Source organism: Callithrix jacchus, chromosome 8 (genome assembly GCF_049354715.1).
Source record: "Callithrix jacchus isolate 240 chromosome 8, calJac240_pri, whole genome shotgun sequence".
In the NCBI taxonomy this organism is placed as follows: Eukaryota; Metazoa; Chordata; class Mammalia; order Primates; family Cebidae; genus Callithrix; species Callithrix jacchus.
Window position 1 is genome coordinate 112,633,365 of NC_133509.1, and position 22,985 is coordinate 112,656,349.

The 22,985-nt window shown below is 41.5% G+C and overlaps 1 protein-coding gene across 1 annotated transcript in view; it reads right to left on the minus strand.

Annotated features, from left to right (window-relative positions):
- Window positions 1-918: 918 nt before the first annotated feature.
- ALKBH1 (alkB homolog 1, histone H2A dioxygenase) overlaps window positions 919-22,985 on the minus strand; it is a 32,585-nt gene continuing 10,518 nt past the window's right edge. The window contains exons 3-6 of the mRNA XM_002754159.6: window positions 22,136-22,298; window positions 9,458-9,548; window positions 3,914-4,107; window positions 919-2,713 (exon numbers count right to left, since the gene is read on the minus strand). Coding sequence (XP_002754205.1) covers window positions 2,284-2,713; window positions 3,914-4,107; window positions 9,458-9,548; window positions 22,136-22,298 — 878 coding nt within the window. The 3' untranslated portion in view covers window positions 919-2,283. The remainder of the gene's footprint in view (window positions 2,714-3,913; window positions 4,108-9,457; window positions 9,549-22,135; window positions 22,299-22,985) is intronic.

Consider the following 22,985-nt stretch of genomic DNA (forward strand, 5'->3'; position numbering starts at 1 on the left):
GGTGATCACGCTCATGTAAAAGTAGGAAAAAAAATTTTCCTTTTTACTAGACTATATAATTTTCTGTTTACTGCCAGGGACTGTAAGTAGATTTGCATTATAGACATCTTCAACTCTATGTGCCTCATAAAAATAAATACAAATTAGAGAGAGAGCCAGAGAAAGTGGGGAGGGCTACAGGGAGGAGAGATGGGGTGAGGTAGAGAGAGCAAGAATATTTAACTGTACTAATAATCTCTTCACCATCTCAGGAGCAGGAATCTGCTATTCTTTTGGCTGGCCTGTTTCTACCTGTTTCTCATAGCATAAACGTCTCACTTCATGGAATGTAAATCTACAATTTGGGTATGTGTTTTTTGTACAACATGGTTGCTATACACAAACCAATGCCTTTATCTGACACACAACTTAAAGAATAATCTGTCTTAATGTCAAACTGTCTCTGTTGGATTTACTAAATGACATTGTGTTGGTTTCTGATAGGTCACATTTAACATACATTGTGGAAAATTTAAAGTTAACAGTGGTAATCTTACCCAGTGGTGTTTTTTAATTATATAAAGATTTCCCATTATGTATTAATTTTAGAACCTAGGCCAGATGTGATGGCTCACGCCTGTAATCCCAGCACTTTGGGAGGCTGAGGTGGGCAGATCACCTGAGGTTGGGAGTTCAAGACCAGCCTGACCAACATGGTGAAACCCTGTCTCTACTAAAAATACAAAATTAACTGGGTATGGTGGCACATGCCTGTAATCCCAGCTACTCGGGAGGCCGAGGCAGGAGAATCACTTGAACCCAGGAGATGGAGGCTGCAATGAGCTGAGATTGTGCCATTGCACTCCAGCCTGGGCAAAAAGAGTAAAACTCTGTCTCAAAACAAACAAACAAACAAAAAACAACAAAAAACCTAGCTTACACATAAGAGATAAATCCGTATTAATTTTTATTTCTTAAAAAACCCTGCCACTACCATATGAACTCAATATTCAATACCAGTAATTTTACAAAGGGGCAGAACAGGACAGAACAGACATGTAAATTTAATAACACACACTGCAAACAATAGGTTCCCAAGTGGCTTCCAGCCAGCCCTCCACACAAGCAAGTTAGGATGTTAAGAACCCATAATAAAACAATTCTGGCACATCATGTTTCTAGAAAGGGACACTTAGTTCTCTTTTAAATACCAATATCCCTTTAGGAAGATGCTAGTCAACAGTATCTTCATTTTATAAATGAGAAAACCAAGGTCCAGAGAAATGTAAAGTAACCTGGCCCACAACATAGTGAATCAAATTGTTGAAAACTTGGTGTTTCCTACATTTTCCAAGCTGTCCGCCCTCAGACAAGATAGCAGTGACTGGAATATCAAGAAATGTTCTGTCTCCTGTGAGACAGCCACAAGGAATACTTAGGGCAGATCAGGATGGTGTAGGGCAGAAACAGCTAGAGGGCGTCCATAGCATGAACAATACAGCAAGGAAAAACAGGAAAAAAACCTTAATCCCAGAGAGACTAAACCTCAAAGACCGATACAGATCTTTAATTTAAAATCAAGTGAGTTTATTCATGGAGAAAACAGTGACAAAAGCCCCTTGGGACTTTTTTATTCCGACAATTAAAATTGCATTAAAAATACAACAGGGAGTTTGGAGACCGAAATGAAAAGTGAAAAAACTAAATTCCTCTTTCCCTGGGTTTACATATATTTTTTAGGCAAGAGAGATAGTTGTGATTAGCTTCTTTTCTAAGAGACAAGATTTTCCAGTTCCATTGTTCTCAAGTATAAAGGATTCTTCTGTGGGAGCCAGAGAAGATCGAAGAGATCAAAGAATTTGACTGAGGGAGTTAAGAAGATGAGACTAATATGGTTCATGGAACCACAATTTTACCATAAATTACCAGATGCAGTGGAGGGAGGGGTGCTCTATTTCTCATTAATAAAATCTGAGGTACAAGGAAACTCACTTCTACCTCCCTCAAGGGAAATGGCAGAGGCTGAGAAGGCTGTTGTGGAAGAACATGTCTCCTTGGACTGATTTCTCAACGTACATTAGAGGCAACATGTAACTAGGATCAGATCATGTCAAACACTTCTCTGAGCAAAGTGGCTAATGCGTTTACTTCTGCACGGGTTCCAAGGCAACAGTGTGATCAACGATGAGTTCTTCCCTGTCTCTGTTTTTGGCTTGTCTGGGTGCTGAAGTTCATGGCAATACATAACAACATGGTCATTTATGGCAAGCAGGTGCCTGAGTAAAAGGATGGGATCTCCAAGTCTCAGCTGTCAGGGTTTATCCTGGCCCGTTTTACTTGGGTATGCTGGTCATCCAGATGGCGGAAGCTTTCTGTAGTGATGTCTCTTTTTTTATCCTCAGTGGGTTCTAAAGGGAAATTCTGGTCTGTGGCCAGCACCTGTCGAACAGTAATGTTAACACGAGCAGTCTTCAAGTAGCTGGCACACACCTGCCAGTCCTCCACAGAACAGGGCTCTATCATTGAATCTCTGGGGAGCACAGCAGGGAGAGGTGCCTCTAGGCAGTGAGGCAGGCCTTCCCCCTCCGGATTTGGAAGGACACGAGGGACGGCGTGGTTCAACAGGCGGCTGAAACCCGACATTATCATGATGTCACCACTGTGCATAAACATGGCCGTGGGGGCTTCATCCCTTTGGAGACCACCCAGGAGAAAGATGGCAGACTGTCCAAAGCTACAAAAATTAAGTAAAAACAACAAAACACACAACAGTAAGTTCTGTTTATTAACCATGATTGGGAAAGTTACTGCCAACTGTGTTATTTTCTAATTTCAGCTTGACATTTATTGCTCCCAAAGCCTCCTTTTTAAACAGTGCTAAGATTCTTCTCTTCTGGCTTGTGTCTATGAGTGACCAATTCATGACCTTCTACCTATACTTATGACAGCCCACAGAACTGCTGCAAAATAAAATTTGATGCAGTTAAATAAGCAAATGGAGAACTCAGCTTTAACATTATCCATTTAGGTTTTATTAATTTTCTTTTTAGATAGTCTTACTCCGTCACTCGGGCTAGAGTGCAGTGGTGCGATCTTGGCTCACTGCAACCTGTCTCCTGGGTTCATGCCTTAGTCTCCAGAGTAACTGGGATTACAGGTGTGTGCCACCATGCCTGATTAATTTTTGTATTTTAGTAAAGATGGGGTTTTACCATGTTGGCCAGGCTAATCTCAAACTCCTGACCTCAAGTGATCCACCTGCCTCAGCCTCCCAAAGTGCTGGGATTATAGGCATGAGCTATTGATGCATCTCTCAGTTGTTCAATAAAATCATGAGTTCTTTACTATGTTTATCATTCCTCACTACAAAGCAATTAATAAAAGGCACTTTGCTGAGATACAGGTGCAAAACTTGGCACAAATTTATTTATTTATTTTAAAAGATGGGGTTTCACCATGATGGCCAGGCTGGTCTTGAACTCCTGACCTCAGGTGATCCACCCACCTCAGCCTCCCAAAGTGCTAGGATTACAGGTGTGAGCCACCGCGCCTGGCCACTTGGCACAAATTTAAACTTACTTTTAGGGAGACAAGGAGAGCAAACTACTCAGGCTTTTGTGCTTTGCTCTATATTTTGCTGTTCTATTCCAAAGGAATAAGCAAAGCACTTTTTCCAAAAGCAAAGCACTTTGCTTTTCTGGCCTTCCACTTGTCTATTCCACAGAGCACTGACAATACCTCTCATGATAAAAGGTAGGCTTCATGTGTCTTAAACAGAAATAGTAACTATAATTTGTTAAAATTCCCAGAAGTGAAAGATTTAGTCTAACCATTTTTTTTAAAGTTAAATATCTGTATTTATTTTAGGTTAAAATGCCTTAGAAAAAAGAATTACATGATAAAAAGTAATCCCAAACCCCTGGAACTAACTCACCTGAATGACAGCAAGGGTTTGGAGTGATCTAGTTCAGATCTGTCTACGTGGATTCCCAGTGTGGAGTCCAGGCGGTAGTAATTCAGGATACCCGCTTCGGCTCGGAAACCCTGAAACCCACAGGCAGCGGCTACTTGCTCTGAGAGGAAAGCCAGGTCAGAAGGGAAAGGTGTATAATGATCTGCTGAGTATTTCTTTGGTAAATGTAGAGAGAATAAAAAAATACACAATGATCTCAGGAATACAGGAAACTGTGGCATAAGATTAATTATCACTTAAAAATAATCTAACATATTAACACAGCCTTAACTATCCACCTTTTTTTTTTTTTTAAATGGAATTTCACTCTTGTCCCCCAGGCTGGAGTGCAATGGGTAAGATCTTGGCTCACCACAACCTCCACATCCTGGGTTCAAGCGATTCTCCTGCCTCAGCCTCCTGAGTAGCTGAGATTATAGCCATGCACCACCACGCCCAGCCACTTTTTTGTATTTTTAGTAGAGATGGGGTTTCACCATGTTGGCCAGGCTTGTCTTGAGCTCCTGACCTCAGGTGATCTGCCCACCTCAGCCTCCCAAAGTGTTGGGATTACAGGTGTGAGCCACACCGCCCGGCTCATCTTTTTCTTTTTTTAAAGACAGGGTCTCATTCTGTTGCCCAGTGTTGTGATCATGGCTCACTGCAGCCTAGACTTCTAGGGCTCAAGTGATCCTCCTAACTCAGTTCCCAAGTAGGTAGGACCACAGGTACATGCCACCATGCCTGGCTAAATTTTTTTTTTTTTTTGGCAGAGACAAGGTCTTAATATGTTGTCTAGATTGGTCTCAAACAATCCTCCTGCCTCAGTCTCCCAAAGCATTGTGATTACAAACACGAGCCACCATGCCTGGCCTATCCATCCATTCTTGAAGTATCCAATTATTTAATAATAAATCATTCAAAAACCCAAGCACCTGTTATATAACAGGCACTGTGCTATATACTGTATTGAGACTATACATGAAGCAATTACTCCACCCCCCTGTAGTTAGTATACTTTCTGTAACAAGATAGTTCTGTTAGGGTAAAAAGGCAACTCAAAACCGTCACTGCCATGAGGTGCCCAAGAAAACACAATGACTAAATATAATGTAGTATCCTGGGTAAGATCCTGGATATCAGATAATTAGATATTAAAAAAAAAGATAATTTGAAACTAAGGAAATCTAAATGACATACAAATGCTATTATTATAGTAATATATTACTTTGGTTAACTACTTGAGACAAAGGTACCAATCAAGGTAAGACGTTAATAATGGGAGGAGGGCATGGGATTTCTCTGTAGTATCTTCGCAACTTTTTTGCAAATCTAAAACTAAACTAAACTAAAAAGTTAATTTATAAAAAGGCAACTCAAATACTATAGCCAGTTTTGGACTCTCAGCTTGCAACACAGAGTAGTGCCAATTTGACTGGTCAATCTGATGGGATGACATGTACAAAACCTCAGGCTAGGCACGGTGGCTCACACCTGTAATCCTAGCACTTTGGGAGGCTGAGGCGGGCAGTGGATCATCTGAGGTCAGGAGTTCGAGACCAGCCTGACCAACATGGAGAAACACTGTCTCTACTAAAAACACAAAATTAGCCGGGCATGGTGGTGCATGCCTGTAATCCCAGCTACTCAGGAGGCTGACAGGAGAAACATTTAAACCTCGGAGGCAGAGGTTTCGGTGAGCTGAGATTGTGCCACTGCACTCCAGCCTGGGCAACAAGAGCAAAACTCCATCACACACACACACACACACACACGCACACACACAAAATCAGAATTACCTCTCGCTTATAGCATGGCCAAGGCAGGCCTTTAAATTGGAAGTAATTTCCTGAACTTCCTTCCGTGAATTGCCTCTGTTTTTAACACCTAAGGATCACAAGTATCTTTTTCTACTTAAAAAAAAAAATATCGAAGGCCATAATACTCTTTTTGAGACTGAGTCTGGTTCTGTCACCCAGGCTGGAGTGCAGTGGCACAATCTCGGCTCACTGCAACCTCTGCCTCCCGGGTTCAAGCAATTCTCCCACCTCAGCGTCCTGGCTGGGATTACAGGCACTCACCACCATGACTGGCTAATTTTTGTATTTTTAGTAGGAACAGGGTTTCACCATGTTGGCCAGGGTGGTCTCGAACTCCTGACACCTCAAGTGACCTACACCTCTCAGCCTCCCAAAGTGCTGGGATTACAGGTATGAGCCATTACGCCTGTCCTGGCCATAATACTCCCTATAAAACTTTTTTGCATGAGTGACATGGCTACAGTTATGATTAAGACTTTCACTTACAGTTTCTTATATGAATAAGTATGAGGGCTATTTGGGCTATGTGTACCTGACAGACTCTTTGTCTCGATGCTCCTCTGCTCTTTCTTTTTTTTTTTTTTTTTCAGACAGTCTCACTGCTGCTCAGGCTGGAGTGCACTGGCATGATCTCAGTTCACTGCAACCTCTGCCTCCCTGGTTCAAGCGATTCTCCTGCCTCAGCCTCCTGAGTAGCTGGGACTACAGGTGCATGCCACCACGCCTGGCTAATTTTTGCATTTTTAGTAGAGACGGGGTTTCCCCATATTGGCCAGGCTGGTCTTGGACTCCTGACCTTGCGATCTGCCTGCCTCGGCCTCTGAAAGTTCTGGGATTAGGCATGGGACACTGCGCCCGGCCATGCTCTCACTTCATTCTTTGCTAAATTAACCTCAAATCTGATCAGAAAATCCGCTTTTGTATCATACCTCCAGTAGTGTCTGGATGTATTCGAGCTAGAGCAGCAGAGTCACAGGTCTGGACAGAAAGTATTTACTTTGGCCAGAAGTGACCTTTAGCTTCAGGTGTTAAGGAAGACTTTTGATGAATGGCCTGGTCTCTTCGGTTGGAACTTTTCTGTTTTTTATTTTTTCTCTTTTCACTGAACTGCAAATAAGAGTTCTTATTTAATTTTTGAAAACTCAAAGTGTGGTTAGAGAACCTTAAGGTTTTCTCTATCATTTTAAGCTTTAGTCCTTCAGATAATCAACCACTCAGGGCTGTCATTCTAGCTCCAGATAGCCTTTGCTATACAGAAATAATCACCCTTTTGGGCTTTCAACCCTGTCCAAACAGACTGTCTCTGCATTACTCACTACTGTTCTTTTAAAATTCTCATTGACTTTTCTTCGACTACTCACTGACAGTTTTTGGTAATTTTTTAAAAATTATTTTTTTTAAAAGGATGGGGTTTCACCATGTTGGCCAGGATGATCTTGATCTCTTGACTTCGGATCTGCCCGCCTCAGCCTTACAAAGTGCTGGGATTACAGGCGTGAGCCACCGCGCCCGGCCATTCCCTATTTTTCTTAGTCAATGAGGTTAACTTTCAGGTCTTTGGAAATAACAATATCAACAATAAAAATATTATCGCCAAAAAAAAAAGCTAACATTTATTGTGCTATTGCATTTAGCTGCTTAGAATAGCCAGGCACCGCTGAAATCACTTTACAGGCACTGATCACACTTAATTTTCACAACTGCCTTATGAGGTAGGCACTATCATTACTGGAGGAAAGATTCCAACCCAGGCTATCTAATCCAAAGAATATCACATGGCATTTCCCCAAACACAAATACCTAGTTTCCTACTGACTCTGTATCGCTGAAAATAAGAATTATATCACATATATATATTTTAAGCAAATCTGTTATTATTTGGAGCAGCTGACATAGCTGTTAATAAGTTGGGTTGGCTGAAACAGTGAAGCTTTTTAGAAAGTAACTGGTTAGTGGGAGGCTGAGGTGTGAGGATCACCTTAGTCTGGGGAGGATGAGGCTACAGTGATTGTACCACTGCACTCCAGCCTAGGTGACAGTGTAAGACCATTACAAAAACAAAAAAAAAAAAGAAAGAAAGAGAAAGAAAGACAAAGACAAGTAACTGGTTAGCAGGCAAAGAAAATTGTGTATACCAATATGTTTTATTCATTTTATTCTTAGAATCAGTATATCCACTTGGTGGCAAAAGTCTAGTTGAGACAAGAGGCACTGCACTACTAGTGACAAAGCATTTTTAAAGCACAGATGGCAGGAAAGAAGAAATTGAAATCGTATCTCAAGAAAACATGAAACTGTCCCAACTGCATGAAATTCTTTCACACCTCCTTCCTTCCTAGACATTATATAGCAGGCAAAGGTATCCATATTTCTTTTTTTTTTTTTTGAGACAGGGTCTTGCTCTGTCACCCAGCTGGAATGCAGTGGTACGATCTTGGCTCACTGTAATCTCCGCCTCCCAGGCTCAAGTGATCCTCCCTCCCCAGCCTCCTGAGGAGCTGGAACCACAGGCATGCACCACCACACCTGGCTAATTTTTCTATTTTTTATAGAGATGGGGTTTTTCTATGATGCCCCAGGCTGGTCTGGAACTCCTGAGCTCAAGTGATCTTAGTGTCTTGGCCTCCCAAAATGCTGGGATTACGGGTGTGAGCCATTGCGTGTGATCAATATCCAGATATTAAAAGTTCTTCTGTGAGTTGATAAATTAGAAGGATTGAAATATATGGAGCTTTTTTTACACCAGGCAGATATTATGTAGAAAAATAAATGCTCAGTTGGGCATGGTGGCTCACGCCTATAATCCTAGCACTCTGGGAGGTCAAGACGGGTAGATCATGAGGTCAGGAGTCTGAGACCAGCCTGGCCAATATGGTGAAATCTCATCTCTACTAAATATAAAAATTAGTTGGGGGTGGTAGTGCTTGCCTGTAGTCCTAGCTACTTGGGACGCTGAGGCAGGAGAATCGCTGAAATCCAGGAGGCGGAGGTTGCAGTGAGCTGAGATCGGGCCATTGCACTCCAGCCTGGGCAACAGTGTGAGACTCTGTCTCAAAAAAGAAAAATAAATGCTCCTGAATGTGGCTTTTGTTGCATAACAAAATTAAAAAGAAAAAAAAAGAAAGAAAAATATATGCTCAATAAACTCTCACCAATAATGGAAATAAAGATGGCAGAACTGCTCTTGAAAACAGTTCAATATTCCTGGAACCTACTGTGAGAAAGCACTGATAACTTCTGATATAATAAAATTCATTCTCTTGATATACCTGAAGAGAGATTTTTTTCTCCTTTTTTGAGACAAAGTCATGCTCTGTCACCCAGGCTGGAGTGCAGTGGTGCGATCTTGGCTTACTGCAACCTTCACCTCCTGGGTCCAAGTAATCCTCTTACCTCAGCCTCTTGAGTAGCTGGGACTGCAGGCGTGCACCACCATGCCTGGTAAACTTTCTATTTTTTGTAGAGATGGGGTTGCGCCCTGTTGCCCAGGCTGTTCTTGAACTCCTGACCTTAAGCGATCCACCCATCTCAGCATCCCAAAGTGCTGGGATTATAGGTGTAAGCTATGGCCCCTGGCTCAGTAGAGATTTTTTTAAAGGAAATAAAAGAAAGGGATCGTCCCACAAATACATAATCTTGATACCTTAAGTGTGGCCAGGAAGAAGTCTATAAACAGAAAACCAAAGAATTAAGAAAATCTGAATACCTTACTGTCCCAGTTATAATGGTAGCCTAGCGTCACCCAACGCAGTTTCTCCAGTAAACTTCGGGGTCTTCGTTTGTTCACTTCTTTAAACCTGAAAAGATTGGTGACAAAAGAGGATTTATTCATGTCGAATGGCAGCAATAGCCATTTGTGTGGACCCTGGAGTTAAACTTAGTATTACATGGTATAAGCTGTTAGCCAAGACTAGTAGGAGAGATTAGAAGAGATAAATGAGTAGACCACAAATATGTTAACAGAGAAAAACATGCTAGCACTTCTAATTTATAATCTTTTGTTCTAAATCCTCTGCTGAATGAGGTCAACTTTAAATCACAAGCCTCTAGAATGACAACAATGACAACAGAAATGTCTTCACCTGTCCATGGGAAATGGGACCAAGAGCACTATGGGCAATCAAAAATACGACTTACAGAACATTTTCAGTTTGGTTTACTAAAAGTAGGGTATAATTAATCACAATGATTTCTATGTCTATACTGATGGTGGCTTCCCAGAATTGGAGGTTGGAAACAATTTTAGCAAAATATAGTATCTGGTACAATAAAAAGTAACTAGTTTAACATGACGTCTTTAACTCTGTATAATGTAGCCTAGATAATTGAGGCTAACAATTAAGGTACCATTGTAGTTGATTTGGTTTCTAACATACCCTTGTTCAAACCACAGGAGATTTCTATAAAACTGAGAGGTACCCTTTCTGCAATTATATCTTGTCTGATCAAATCAATGTGATTACTCTTTTTCTAAAGAGAAAGCTTGTTTGTCTGGCTCTTCTCTAAATATCTAAAAATACAAGAATGGTAGGCCTAATGACTCAGTTAATTTTTCTCTATGTTATTTACATCATTGATCAATCAAAAAAAATTTTGGCCAAAAACTACAGCTGTTTAAAAAAGAAAAAAATCAGAGTTCTTTAAGGAGTTATATTGTGACAGGAAATGACAAATTTAAGAATGAAAAGTCTACATAGAAATAAGAGGGAAAGTGAAAATAGTATAAAGTCTAGTACTAAAGTAAATAGCAGACTTTTGAGGGGCATGAAAATTAAGAAAAAGGAGAGTTCAAAGTCGGTTGTTGAATCAGTTGAGGCTTCTTGGCAGAGTTGGGAGTTGAGCACGGCACTGAAGAATGAGCAGCATTTAAACAGGGAGTGATGCAGTAGGCAATATGGGCACACAACACAAGCAAAAGCAAAGGATTTATTGAGGCCCACACTGTTAAGTGGCACTCATCTTGATGTTTGACAATGAGTTTACAGAATAGAAGCTATCTGTCCTCACAGAGTTTATATTCTAAGAAGGACATTATGACACATACATACATCAAGACCAGCAGATAAAGAGGAATGAACAAACACAGATTTATTTAGGACAGGTGTGCAGAAAAGAGACAGAGCAGACTTGACTGATGGTCTGCTTACAAAGATGGTCCTTGGCAAGGTTCACACAATTCTCTGGAACTGTTAAGAATGGCTTACTGCACCTCAATTGTTCGTGCAAACAATATGGTTTATGGCCAGCACCTGCTTTGCTTCTGGATTTGTGATTTTGGCATGTGTCAGGCAGAGGCTGCCTACATGACAAGCTCCTAGTAAAAACCTGGGCACTGAGCTTCTTTGGTAGACATTTCACAGATTTTGTCACAACCCATTGTCATATTCTGTGTGACTTTGTTGGGAGAGGACTTTTGGAGGCATGCACCTGGTTTTTCCTGAACTTTGCTCCATGCGCCTTTTCCCTTTGCCGATCTTGGCTTGTATGCTTTCACTGTGATAAATCTCACCTGTGAGTACAAACATATGCTGAGTCCTGTGAGTCCGGCTGGCGAATCATCAAATTTGGATGTGGTTTTGGGGACTCCCTGACACAACAGGGGACCAAAAACTAGTAATTTAGGAAAAAATATATGTAAGCCTTGGCCACCGCAACTAACTGATTTAAACAATTACAATACAGATAACAACAATATATTATTTAATATTTGTGCATAAAAACTGAAAAACAGAAAAAAAATGTAGATCACAACTTGAGGTCTACCAATGTTTATTCAGCTAACGGTACAAATGAAAGAACTCCCTGATGTTCTCTTCTAGAGGACATGTTCTATTTTGGTAGCCTGAGACAGAAAAATAAGCATGACTCATGTGGACTTTGTGGTTAATGGAAATATAAATGTAGTTCCAGAGTTACATAAGCACCCTATAGAGGTGATTCATTTTATTTTTCTTTCCAAGATAGTACTTTGTAGCCAATTCCTAATTTTAAGGCAATCTCTAGGATACAAGAAAATGCTGTTGAAGAAAAGGATGATGATGATCTTATGGATATTGAAGCTCTGTGTTTTTGAGGAGGGGGGAAAAAGAAAGAGAGTAGAAGTGGCAGTAAAAGATGAAAGAAGTTGGTCATCTAAGACTGGAATCCAGAACTCAAAATAGATGGTACCCTGAGTATCTAAATGGCAGTCTTTTAACTGAAACAAAAAACAAAAATATAGATGTGGTCTCAGTATGTTGCCCAGGATGGTCTTAAACTCCTTGGCTCAAGCAATCCTTCTGCCTTGGTCTCCCAGAGTGCTAAGTTTATAGGTGTGAGCCACCACACCCAGCTGAAGGATCTTTTTTTCTTTTTGTTTTTTTAAACAGTCCAGAGAACACCTATTATGCTATGAATCCATAGGGAATAGAGTCCGGCAGCTCAGGCTCCTTCCCACTGGATCTCACAAAGCATGCTTCTCGGGGTGGAGCAGGCTGGTGCTTCTGCTGAACGCAGGTACCTTTCTCTTTGGCATCTTTCTTTTTCTGATCATTTTCCTTTACACATTTCAGGAAGCTGTCTTGGTTCTGAGAGTGCTTAATGTGATTAATATGCACATTAATCCTCTTGCTTTTATTTGTTTACAACAATGCCAACAGCATGCTGGGGAACACTGTATACCTTTCCAGTTTTGCCATGGTAACATTCAGGGGACAATCTTTTTTGAACAGTACCCATTTCTATTATGTCCACAATATCATCCTCCTTTTTATTTTCTCTTTGAGATGGAGTCTTGCTCTGTCACCCAGGCTGCAGTGCAGTGGTGCAATCTCAGCTCACTGGAGCCTCCACCTCCGGGATTCCAGCAAATCTCCTGCTTCATCCTCTCGAGTAGCTGGGATTACAGTTACATGCCGCCACGCCCAGCTAATTTTTCTATTTTTAGTAGAGACAGGGCTTCACCATGTTGGCCAGGCTGGTCTTCAACTCCTGACCTCAGGTGATCTGACTGCCTCGGCCTCCCACAGTGCTCGGATTACAGGCGTAAGCTACCATGCCTAGTTGACAATATCATCTTTCTTATAGATACGCATATACATGGCCAAAGGAACAACCCCCCCATGTTTTCTAAAAGGCCTAGAGAACATCTATTAGGTACCTTTCCTCTTTCCCTCCGTGTTCATCATTTTGGCAAATTACTGGAAGACGGCAGTTCCATTTGCCATTACTGGAAGATGGCATATTACCATACAGGTGGTTCTATAGAGTCCTAAGAGCTCTACAGAAAGCCTTTACAGAACCTGTCTGTATCCCACTTAATTTCTGCCCAGTGTTTATCAAACTTTCATGTATATCAGAATCATCTAGAAGGCATGCTGAAACTCACATGGCTAGGTCCAGGCCTACAAATTCTTATTCAGCAGCCCTGGGGTGGGCTTAAGAACTGCATTTCTAATAAGTTCCCAAATGACACTTATGCTGTTGGTCCAAGAACTACACTTTGAAAACCACTATTCTAAACTAAAAAACTAAACACAGTATCTTCCATCTCCTTCAGTTCAATAACGGATTCTTTTCTTTCTTTTTTTTTTTTTTTTTTGAGACAGAGTTTTTCTCTTGTTGCCCAAGCTGAAATGCCATGGGGCGATCTCAGCTCACTGAAACCTCTGCCTCTCACTTTCAAGCAATTCTTCTGCCTCAGCCTCCCAAGTAGCTGGGATTGTAGGCATGCACCACCATGCCTGGCTAATTATTTATTTATTTATTAAAAAAATTTTTTTTTTTTTGAGAAGGAGTTTCGCTCTTGTTACCCAGGCTGGAGTGCAATGGCACGATCTCGGCTCACTGCAACCTCCGCCTCCTGGGTTCAGGCAATTCTCCTGCCTCAGCCTCCCGAGTAGCTGGGATTACAGGCACACACCACCATGCCCAGCTAATTTTTCTGTATCTTTAGTAGAGATGGGGTTTCACCATGTTGACCAGGATGGTCTCAATATCTTGACCTCGTGATCCACCCGCCTCGGCCTCCCAAAGTGCTGGGATTACAGGGTTGAGCCACCGCGCCCGGCCTAATTTTTTTTTTTTGAGGCAGAGTTTTGCTCTTGTTACCCGAGCTGGAGTGCAATGGTGTGATCTCGGCTCACTGCAACCTCTGCCTCCTGGGTTCAAGCAATTCCCGAGTAGCTGGGCCTACAGGCATGCGCCACCATGCTTAGCTAATTTTTGTATTTTTAGTAGAGACGGGGTTTCACCATGTTGACCAGGATGGTCTCGATCTCTTGACCTTGTGATCCACCTGCCTTGGCCTCCCAAAGTGCTGGGATCATAGGCGTGAGCCACCATGCCTAATTTTGTATTTTTAGTAGAGATGGGCTTTCACTACGTTGGCCAGGCTGGTTTCGAACTCTTGACCTCAGGTTCTCTACCCCACCTCAGCCTCCTGAGTAGCTAGAACTACAGGTGTGGTTTTCTGGTAGAGACAGGGTTTCACCATGTTGGTCAGGCTGGTCTTGAACTCCTGACTTTCAAGTGATCCGTCCACCTCAGCCTCCCAAAGTGCTGGGATTACAGGTGTGAGCCACTGCACCCAGTGAAAGATGTTATGTTGGCTTCTTACAAAAGGAAATTAGTGGCCAGGTGCAGTGGCTGACACCTGCAAGCCCAGCACTTTGGGAGGCTAATTTTTAATTTTTTTCTAGAGACAGGGTCTCTCTATGTTGCCCAGGCTGGTCTCGAACTTCTAGCTTCAATCAATCCTTCTGTGTTGGCTTCCCAAAGTATCAAGATTACAGACATGAGCCATTGTGCCCAGCCTCATTTTATGAAGAATCCCTACTATTATATGAATATCAGACTGATCTGAAACAATAAACATAACACTAATGCAGCTTTGGAACTAATTCAAAAGATGATAATATTTTAGACATCTGATATGGCCCCAACAAACTACTTTTCCACCAAAAGATTTAGTCTAATATTCAATAACAGAGGATACATTATAATTAACACAGGTTTATGTAATCAATAAAAATTATCGAAATTATAGTTTGAGTATGAACAGAACCATCCTGTAATATACCTTTTCTAATTTAGTTCCCCTGTTCCCCCCCCCGCTTTTTTTTTTTTTTGAAACAGAGTGTTGCTGTTGCCCAGGCTGGAGTGCAATGGCATGATCTCAGCTCACTGCAGCCTCCGCCTCCTGGGTGCAAGTGATTCTCCTGGCTCAGCTTCCTGAGTAGCTGGGATTATAGGCGTGCCACCACACCCAGCTAATTTTTGTATTTTTTAAATTTTTTATTGCATTTTAGGTTTTGAGGTACATGAGCAGAACATGCAAGACAGTTGCGTAGGTACACACGTGGCAGTGTGTTTTGCTTCCTTTCTCCCCCTTCACCCACATTTGGCATTTCTCCCCAGACTATCCCTCCCCACCCCCCCCCCCAATTTTTGTATTTTTAGTGTGACGAGGTTTCACCATGTTTGTCAGGCTGGTCTCAAACTCCTGACCTCATGACCTGCCAGCCTTAGCCTCCCAAAGTGCTGGGATTACAGGCATGAGCCACCGTGCCTGACCTACACTAAATTCTTAATTGTGCTTTTTACAACCACTGTATTTTCAGTCCATTTTCTCTACTACCACAAGAGTTATTTTTCTAAAGTGAAAAATGTGTTATTAAATATGTGATAAATATCCACTGTTAACAGGACAAAGTTCACACACTTATATGGCATGCAGGACTATTTATATTCTTGTTCTAACTAACCTTTCTAGTGTCATCTCTAAGCATTTCCCACAAGGTATGCTATTCTCCCATTTTTCATGGCTGTGCCTCTGACTACAGTTTTCTCTACTGAAATGCTCTACTCCACTCTCAGCCTAGCAAATTCTTCCAATTTGTTTTTTCATACACAGTTTTCTTCTGGGAAGTCTTCCTCACAGCCATTTCCTATATTGTACCCCCAAAGCACCTTGCAACTTCTGTCCCAGTGTACATGTTTTGGTACAGCAAATGACTTATTTAAGTACCTCGATTCCTCCTTTAACAGTCCCTCCCTCAAAGACAGGGAATGGGCTTTATTCTTCTTCATAGTTATCCTAGCATCAAATATTTTCTAAGACACAAATGTACATTATTTATTAAATTAGTAAAAATAAGAAGAAAACTTTATATAGCCTTAGATCCTTCTCAAATTTAGCATTTTTTATTGGACTAATAAAGAGGGAATATCAACTTAATTGAAATAATATTTACTGAGTACCTTCTAATATATACAAAGAACTGTGCTAGGAATCAAGGCTACAAAATTTTCAAGATGGGAGAGGAAGGCAATGGGAAGAGACAAGCCTAGATGACTCAAATCACTACAATAAATGCAATACTAGGATAACAAATAGTCTTAAAGAAGTAGAAAGAAAACAGGATTAATTCTGCTTCCGCAATGAGGCTATCAGCAGAAAAAAGCTTTCACATATATAAAAACGGATACAGAGTATTTCATAAGCTAATTTATGAAAAAAATTAAGCTACGTTGTTATTTGGCAACTATGTTACACTGAATAATAATAAAAACAAATAAGGCAAAAAAATTTAAAAAACAAAAAATAGAGCAGGGTGTGGTGGCTCACGCCTGTAATCCCTGCACTTTGGCAGGCTGAGGTGGTGGCTCATGAGGTCATGAGTTCGAGACCAGCCTGACCAATGAAACCCTGTCTCTACTAAAAGGAACACTGTTTCTACTAAAAATACAAAATTAGCTGGGTGTGGTGGTGCATGCCTATAATCCCAGGTACTTGGGAGGCTGAGGCAGGAGAATCCAGGAGGCTGAGGCTTGAATCCAGGAGGGGGAGGTTGCTGAGATTATGCCATTGCAATCCAGCCTGGGCAAGAAGAGTGAAACTCTGCCTCAAAAAAATAAAAAATAAATAAATAAATAAATAAATAAGACAGAAAATTGTAGTTCCAGCTATTCAGAAGGCTGAGTTGGGAGAACTTGCTGAAGCCCAGGAGTTTGAGGCAGCCTGGGCAGTATAGCAAGATGCCATCTCTAAAAAAAAGTAGCAACAAACAAACTAAAGCAAGAAGATAAAGAATGAGGGGAAGCAGGAGACCCTTTTTGATTGAATAAGGGATATCTAAGATAGTATCAGAACAGAGACTTGAAGGAAGCAAATCTAAGGGAAGAGTTCCTAGGTAGAACTGCTTATCTAAGGGAAGAGTTCCTAGGTAGAACAGCCTGTACAAAAAATATCTGAGCATGCCTAATGTGTTTAAGGATAGCACTGGAGGCCAACGTGGCAGAGAAGAACAAATGAAAAGGAAATGAGGTAGGAATGGTAGGAAATGAGAGTAGAGATGTAGCTGGGGGTCAGATCATCTCGGCCTTACAGGCCATGGTAAGGATTCTGGATTTTTTTCTAAATGTGATGATCTTATATAAGAAAGAATTTGACTGGTCTTTGTCCCTGGCTCCTGCCAGGAAGCTTCTAAACCCTTGAAATTTCCTGAGTAACAGAAGTGTCACTGTTAATCAAGGTGGACCCATGGAACCACACCTGAGTTTGTGCTAAGAAGGGAAACTGGTTAGGAGGCTACTGCAGTGCTCTAAATAAGAAATGATGAGTTGGGCGTGGTGGCTCAAGCCTGTAATCCCAGCACTTTGGGAGGCTGAGGTGGGTGGATCACGAGGTCAAGAGATCGAGACCATCCTAGTCAACATGGTGAAACCCCGTCTCTACTAAAAATACAAAAATTAGCTGGGCATGGTGGTGCGTGCCTGTAATCCCAGCTACTCAGGAGGCTGAGGCAGGAGAATTGCCTGAACCCAGGAGGCGGAGGTTGTGGTGAGCCAAGATCGTGCCATTGCACTCCAGCCTGGGTAACAAGAGTGAAACTCTGTCTCAAAAAAAAAAAAAGAAAAAGGAAATGATGGCAGCTTAGACCAATGCAGTTGTGATGGAGATGAGAAATGGCTGAATTTATTCTGGCTTTGAAGTCTAGGATATATGCTAGAGGACTGCATTTAAAGTTTTGTTTTTTTTTTTGAGATTGAGTCTCGCTCGCCCTGTCACCTGGGCTGGCATGATCTCAGCTCACTGCAACCTCCGCCTCCTAGGTTCAAGTGATTCTCCTGCCTCAGCTTCCTGAGTAGCTGGGATTACAGGCACGCGCCACCATGCCTGGCTAATTTTTGTACTTCAGTAGGGTCGGGGTTTCACCACGCTGCTCAGGCTGGTCTGGAACTCCTGATCTTGTGATCTGCCCACATTGGCCTCCCAACGTGCTGGAATTACAGGCGTGAACCACTGCACCCTGCCTTAAAAGTTTTTTAATGGTTGCACAGTAGCTGCATTCTATGTCTGGGATATGTCATGTTAGATTTATCTGGTCTCCTCCTGATGAAAAAGGCTGTTTTGCTTTTTTTTCCTGTTATAAACAATGTCACAATGAAGATGTTTGCACATAAGTCTTTGTACACTTGTACAAGAATCTCTAACTACACTATTGACTTTGAAGAGAACATAGAATTAACGTACTCTAATTTTGTCAACAGTCCTATTTTTGCTTAAGTTCAAGTATGTCTCCTTCATTTCCTACTTAAAAGGTTTTTCTTCCCTTACCATAGAATTCTAGAAAATTGAGGCCGGGCGCGGTGGCTCAAGCCTGTAATCCCAGCACTTTGGGAGGCCGAGGCGGGTGGATCACGAGGTCAAGGGATCGAGACCATCCTGGTCAACTTGGTGAAACCCCATCTCTACTAAAAATACAAAAAATTAGCTGGGCATGGTGGCGCGTGCCTGTAATCCCAGCTACTCAGGAGGCTGAGGCAGGAGAATTGCCTGAACCCAGGAGGCGGAGGTTGTGGTGAGCCGAGATCGCGCCATTGCACTCCAGCCTGGGTAACAGGAGCGAAACTCCGTCTCAAAAAAAAAAAAAGAATTCTAGAAAATTAAAATCAAAAGGATCTTACAGGTCCTCTAGTTCAGTGGTTCTCAATGTCAGAGGATGTTATGACACCTAATCAGAATCTACAGGGGAACTTTTTTGACAATAGACTCCCTTTCTGAGAGATTTTAGGAAAGTTGGGAGAGCTGCCATGTACTATCCACATGACCCTGACTGACCATGATTCAATTACCTTGAATGGCTTATCCAGTTCAATACCTTCGTTTCCCACATTAGAAAAGTGAAGCACGTATCACATAGTGACAGAATGAAAACTTGGCCTTAGTTGATTTTCAATGCTGTTAGCACAATATCTGAGCATATCAATTTCTTCAAACCTTTGACAACATAAGGTATGACCGTCACATTTTTTTATTTTTGCTAATTTATTAGACAAAAAAAAAAAAGGTATCTCACCATTGTTTACAGGATGATTTATTACAGAGATTCATCCGAGCTATCTTAGAAGACAGCTGGGATTTCTGTGGAGTCATATATCAGAAGGAAAAAAATCAATTACTTCAAAATACGGTCTGGTTTAATAGCAGTAGGTTCTCTTGGACTAATTTCACTCAACCATGGTCTTCCTTTCCCTGGCTCTCAGTTCTGAAGAAGACATTACTAAAAGCTATGGACAGGGTTTTCCTCACTGCTCCTGTCAATACCGTAACCTACAGACCAAACTTTAAAGAAAAACCACTGAATTTTACTTCTCCTTTCCTCTTGAGAAAATCTCCTATTTCCTCTGTTAGAATCAGCATGACGGTTTTTGAAAACTACACCATTAAGGCCACTTAACACCAAACAGGACACAAAGTTGGTAAAATGGTGTTAACTGGTACTTTTAAGGACTTCTCACAAATTATCTTGTTTAATCCTCATACTATTCAATAAAGAAAAGACTGTTATGAGACACAGAAATGCGAAAAACTTGTTCAAGGTTACACAGCTATTATGTGGTGGAGCTGTGGTTTGAACACAGGCAGTCTGACTCCAGAACTGGCGCTCTACATTAGTGGTCTTCAACCTTTTTGGTACCAGGGACCAGTTTCATGGAAGACAATTTGTCCATGGATGGAGTAGCGCTAGGGATGGGGGCCAGTTTGGGGATGAAACTGTTCCACCTGAGATCATCAGGCATTAGATTCTCATAAGGAGTGAGTAATCTAGATCCCTTGCATGTACAGTTCACAACAGGGTTTGCGCTCCTATGAGAATCTAATGCTGCTGATCTGACAGGAGGCGAAACTCAGGTGGTAATGGTCGCTTGTCTAGGTATGTGGCCCAGTAGTTGGGGATCCCTGCTCTACATCACTAAACCCTTTACCATCTGGCCTGAATCCACCTCTCCTGCTTCATGTTTTACCAATTCTGCCTACCCATGGCTTCCAGGAATCATTTTCTACAATCTACCTCCAACCTAGCTACTTAAATGACCATTCACATTATATTTTATAATGTCTATCCCTACATCTACCAAATCGTATTTATTTATTTTTATGTTATTATTTATTTATTTTTTGAGATGGAGTCTCGCTCTGTCACCCAGGCCGGAGTGCAGTGGCATGATTTTGGCTCACTGCAGCCTCCACCTCCCAGGTACAAGCAATTCTCTTGCCTCAGCCTCCTGAGTAGCTGGGATTATAGGTGTGCACCATCGTGCCTGGCTAATTTTTGTATTTTTAGTAGAGACAGGGTTTCACCATGTTGGTCAGGCTGGTCTCAAACTCCTGTCCTCATGATCCGCCCACCTCGGCCTCCCAAAGTGCTAGATTATAGGCATGAGCCACTGAGCCCAGTCTATTTAAAATAATTTTTTTTTTGAGACAGTCTCTATTCAGCCTGCCGAGTAGCTAGGACCACAGGTGCATACTACCATGCCCAGCTAATAAAAAAAAAAATTTTTTTTGTAGAGATGGGGTCTTGCTATGTTGCCCAGACTGGTAACTCCAGGCCTCAAGTGATCTTCCCACCTTGGCCTCCCAAAGTGTTGAGATTACAGGTATGACCCACAAAGCCCAGTTCCAAATTATGTCTAATTATCTGTTTGCTTCTGTCCTCAGCTAAAGTACAAATCTCTTGAAGACAGAAATTGTTTCTTATCTGCCTTTGAATCTCTAACATTCAAGCAGTGTCTGACACATAGCAGAAACTCAATAGATATCTATTGAATAAACATAAGAAAGTACACATCCTGTGCTCCTGTCTCACAGGACAATTTATTCTGTCTCATCTTTGCTCAGGCTGCTTTCTCTACTCAGTAGAGCCTTCTTACTTTTCTGACTGGTAAACCCCTACTCATTTTTGAGAATCAGTTCAAATGGACGGTGAAAGGAAGAGGATAACCCAATTAAAAAATGATTTTTTTCAGCCCAGGCTTGGTGGCTTTTAAGACAGAGTCTCACTCTGTTGCCTAGGCTGGAGTGCAATGGCATGATTTTGGCTCAGTGCAACCTCCACCTCCTGGATTAGTAGTCTGTAGTCCCAGCACTTTGCGGGGCTGAGGTGGGAGAATCACTTGAGGTCAGGAAATCAAAAGCAGGCTGGTGGGCATGGCGAAACCTTGTTTCTATTAAAAATATAAAAATTAGCAGGGCTTGGTGGCAGATGCCTGTAATCCCAGCAACTTGGGAGACTGAGGCAGGAGAACTGCTGTAATCCAGGAGATGGAGGTTGCAGTGAGCCGAGATGATGCCACTGCACTCCAGCCTGGGGAACAGGGTGAGACTCTGTCTCGGAAAAAAAAAAAAAAGTCATTTTTTTTCTCTTTGACACTTCTACCCTGCCTGGAATAATTATTTCCTCCTCTATGCTCCCACAGTATTTCTCTAAACCCCATCCTAACACTTTCTGAGCTCTACAATAATTATTTCCACAGATAATGCATTCTTGCCAGTCGTTGAAGGCAAGGAGAGTGCCTTTTATCTTTGCGTGTCCGAAGCCTAGCATCATGCCTGACATACTACTGACCCTCATTAAGTGCTAGTGGAATGAATGAATAAATCATGAAGCATGAGGTGAAAATACTAGTTCTTCTCATGAGAAACTACTATCACAAAACAGCTAGTACCATTAAATCCATCTAGGAGAGTAGAAGCAAAGAGCTTTCAATGCTACCTTTCCTAGGACACCACAAGCCTTCAAAGGGACTCACTTCGAGTAGAAAAAAAATGGCTGAAGCTGAATGGAAACAGATCATGTGATGATTAATGAGGATGAACTCAATATCTAAGCTATGATAAGCAAGTCTTTAAAATGGATCTCAATTTAATATAACTGTCAAAGCATCTGTCCAAATGTTCCTGGGGAAAGAATACAATTGTGCTGTTTTTGCTTAGAAACAATGAGGGGAAAAAGAATGTGGCCAGTCACTTAAACTGCATTGTTACAGAACAGTTCCTTCAAATACTGTGATGATCTGAGCTGAGTATTAACACTTTATTCTAATCCACAAGACTTACCTCAGGAACTCTTTGCTTTGTTCCCACAGATCTTGGGTCTCTTCTTTAGTCATGTGTTTGTCCAGGTTACATATATTAGGTTTCTGGGAATATAACTTAAGGCACTGTTTCACCCAGTGCCACTGGTAACCTGGGAGGAAGGGGTTTGGGATAAAAATAAAGCCTATACAAAAGATGGGCGGGAAAAAAAGAAAAGGGGTAAATTATCCATCAGTATTCAAATAATTTTTGTTTGTTGACATAGTTATACCCACTGTTTTGTTATTTTTAAAATTTAGTTCCCATTGTTTTTTGGTCATGCTTCAAGTTAATGAACAGCTTGGTTTTGATGAACATTAGACATCTACCACTATGCAAATGTGTCTGGCTTTCTGGGTATTCTCAAGAGAAACAAATATTCCACAAGGTTAACTGTGTTATCCCAAAGCAAACTTTAGAAATGGCAGTGCTAAAAGTACACCTCTAATTTTTATCAGGTCTTGCCATTTAGAGACATCCAAGACTTCTTTACTTCCCTATTTCACTTATTACAGGCATGATTATATGAAATCTTATAATAAATTTTAACTAAAACAGATTTGAAAGTCATCATCTAATGAATGGCGTGCTGATTATTGGTCTATTTTCTCTCAGTTTCAAATCCACTCTTCTATATTTAACTTCATAAATATGGGGCTGAGACCCTGCCAACTCCATTTCTTATTTGCCAGCTGGCTCTCTGCTAACCTGTACCTATAAGGGTCATTAATGGAAGACTGGCAGGCAGAAGTTGGTTCTAATATAGCACATCACCAGAATTAGTCTCATTATGTCCTCTCCTCAGAAGTCTAAGCCCCAGTTCCACGCAGTC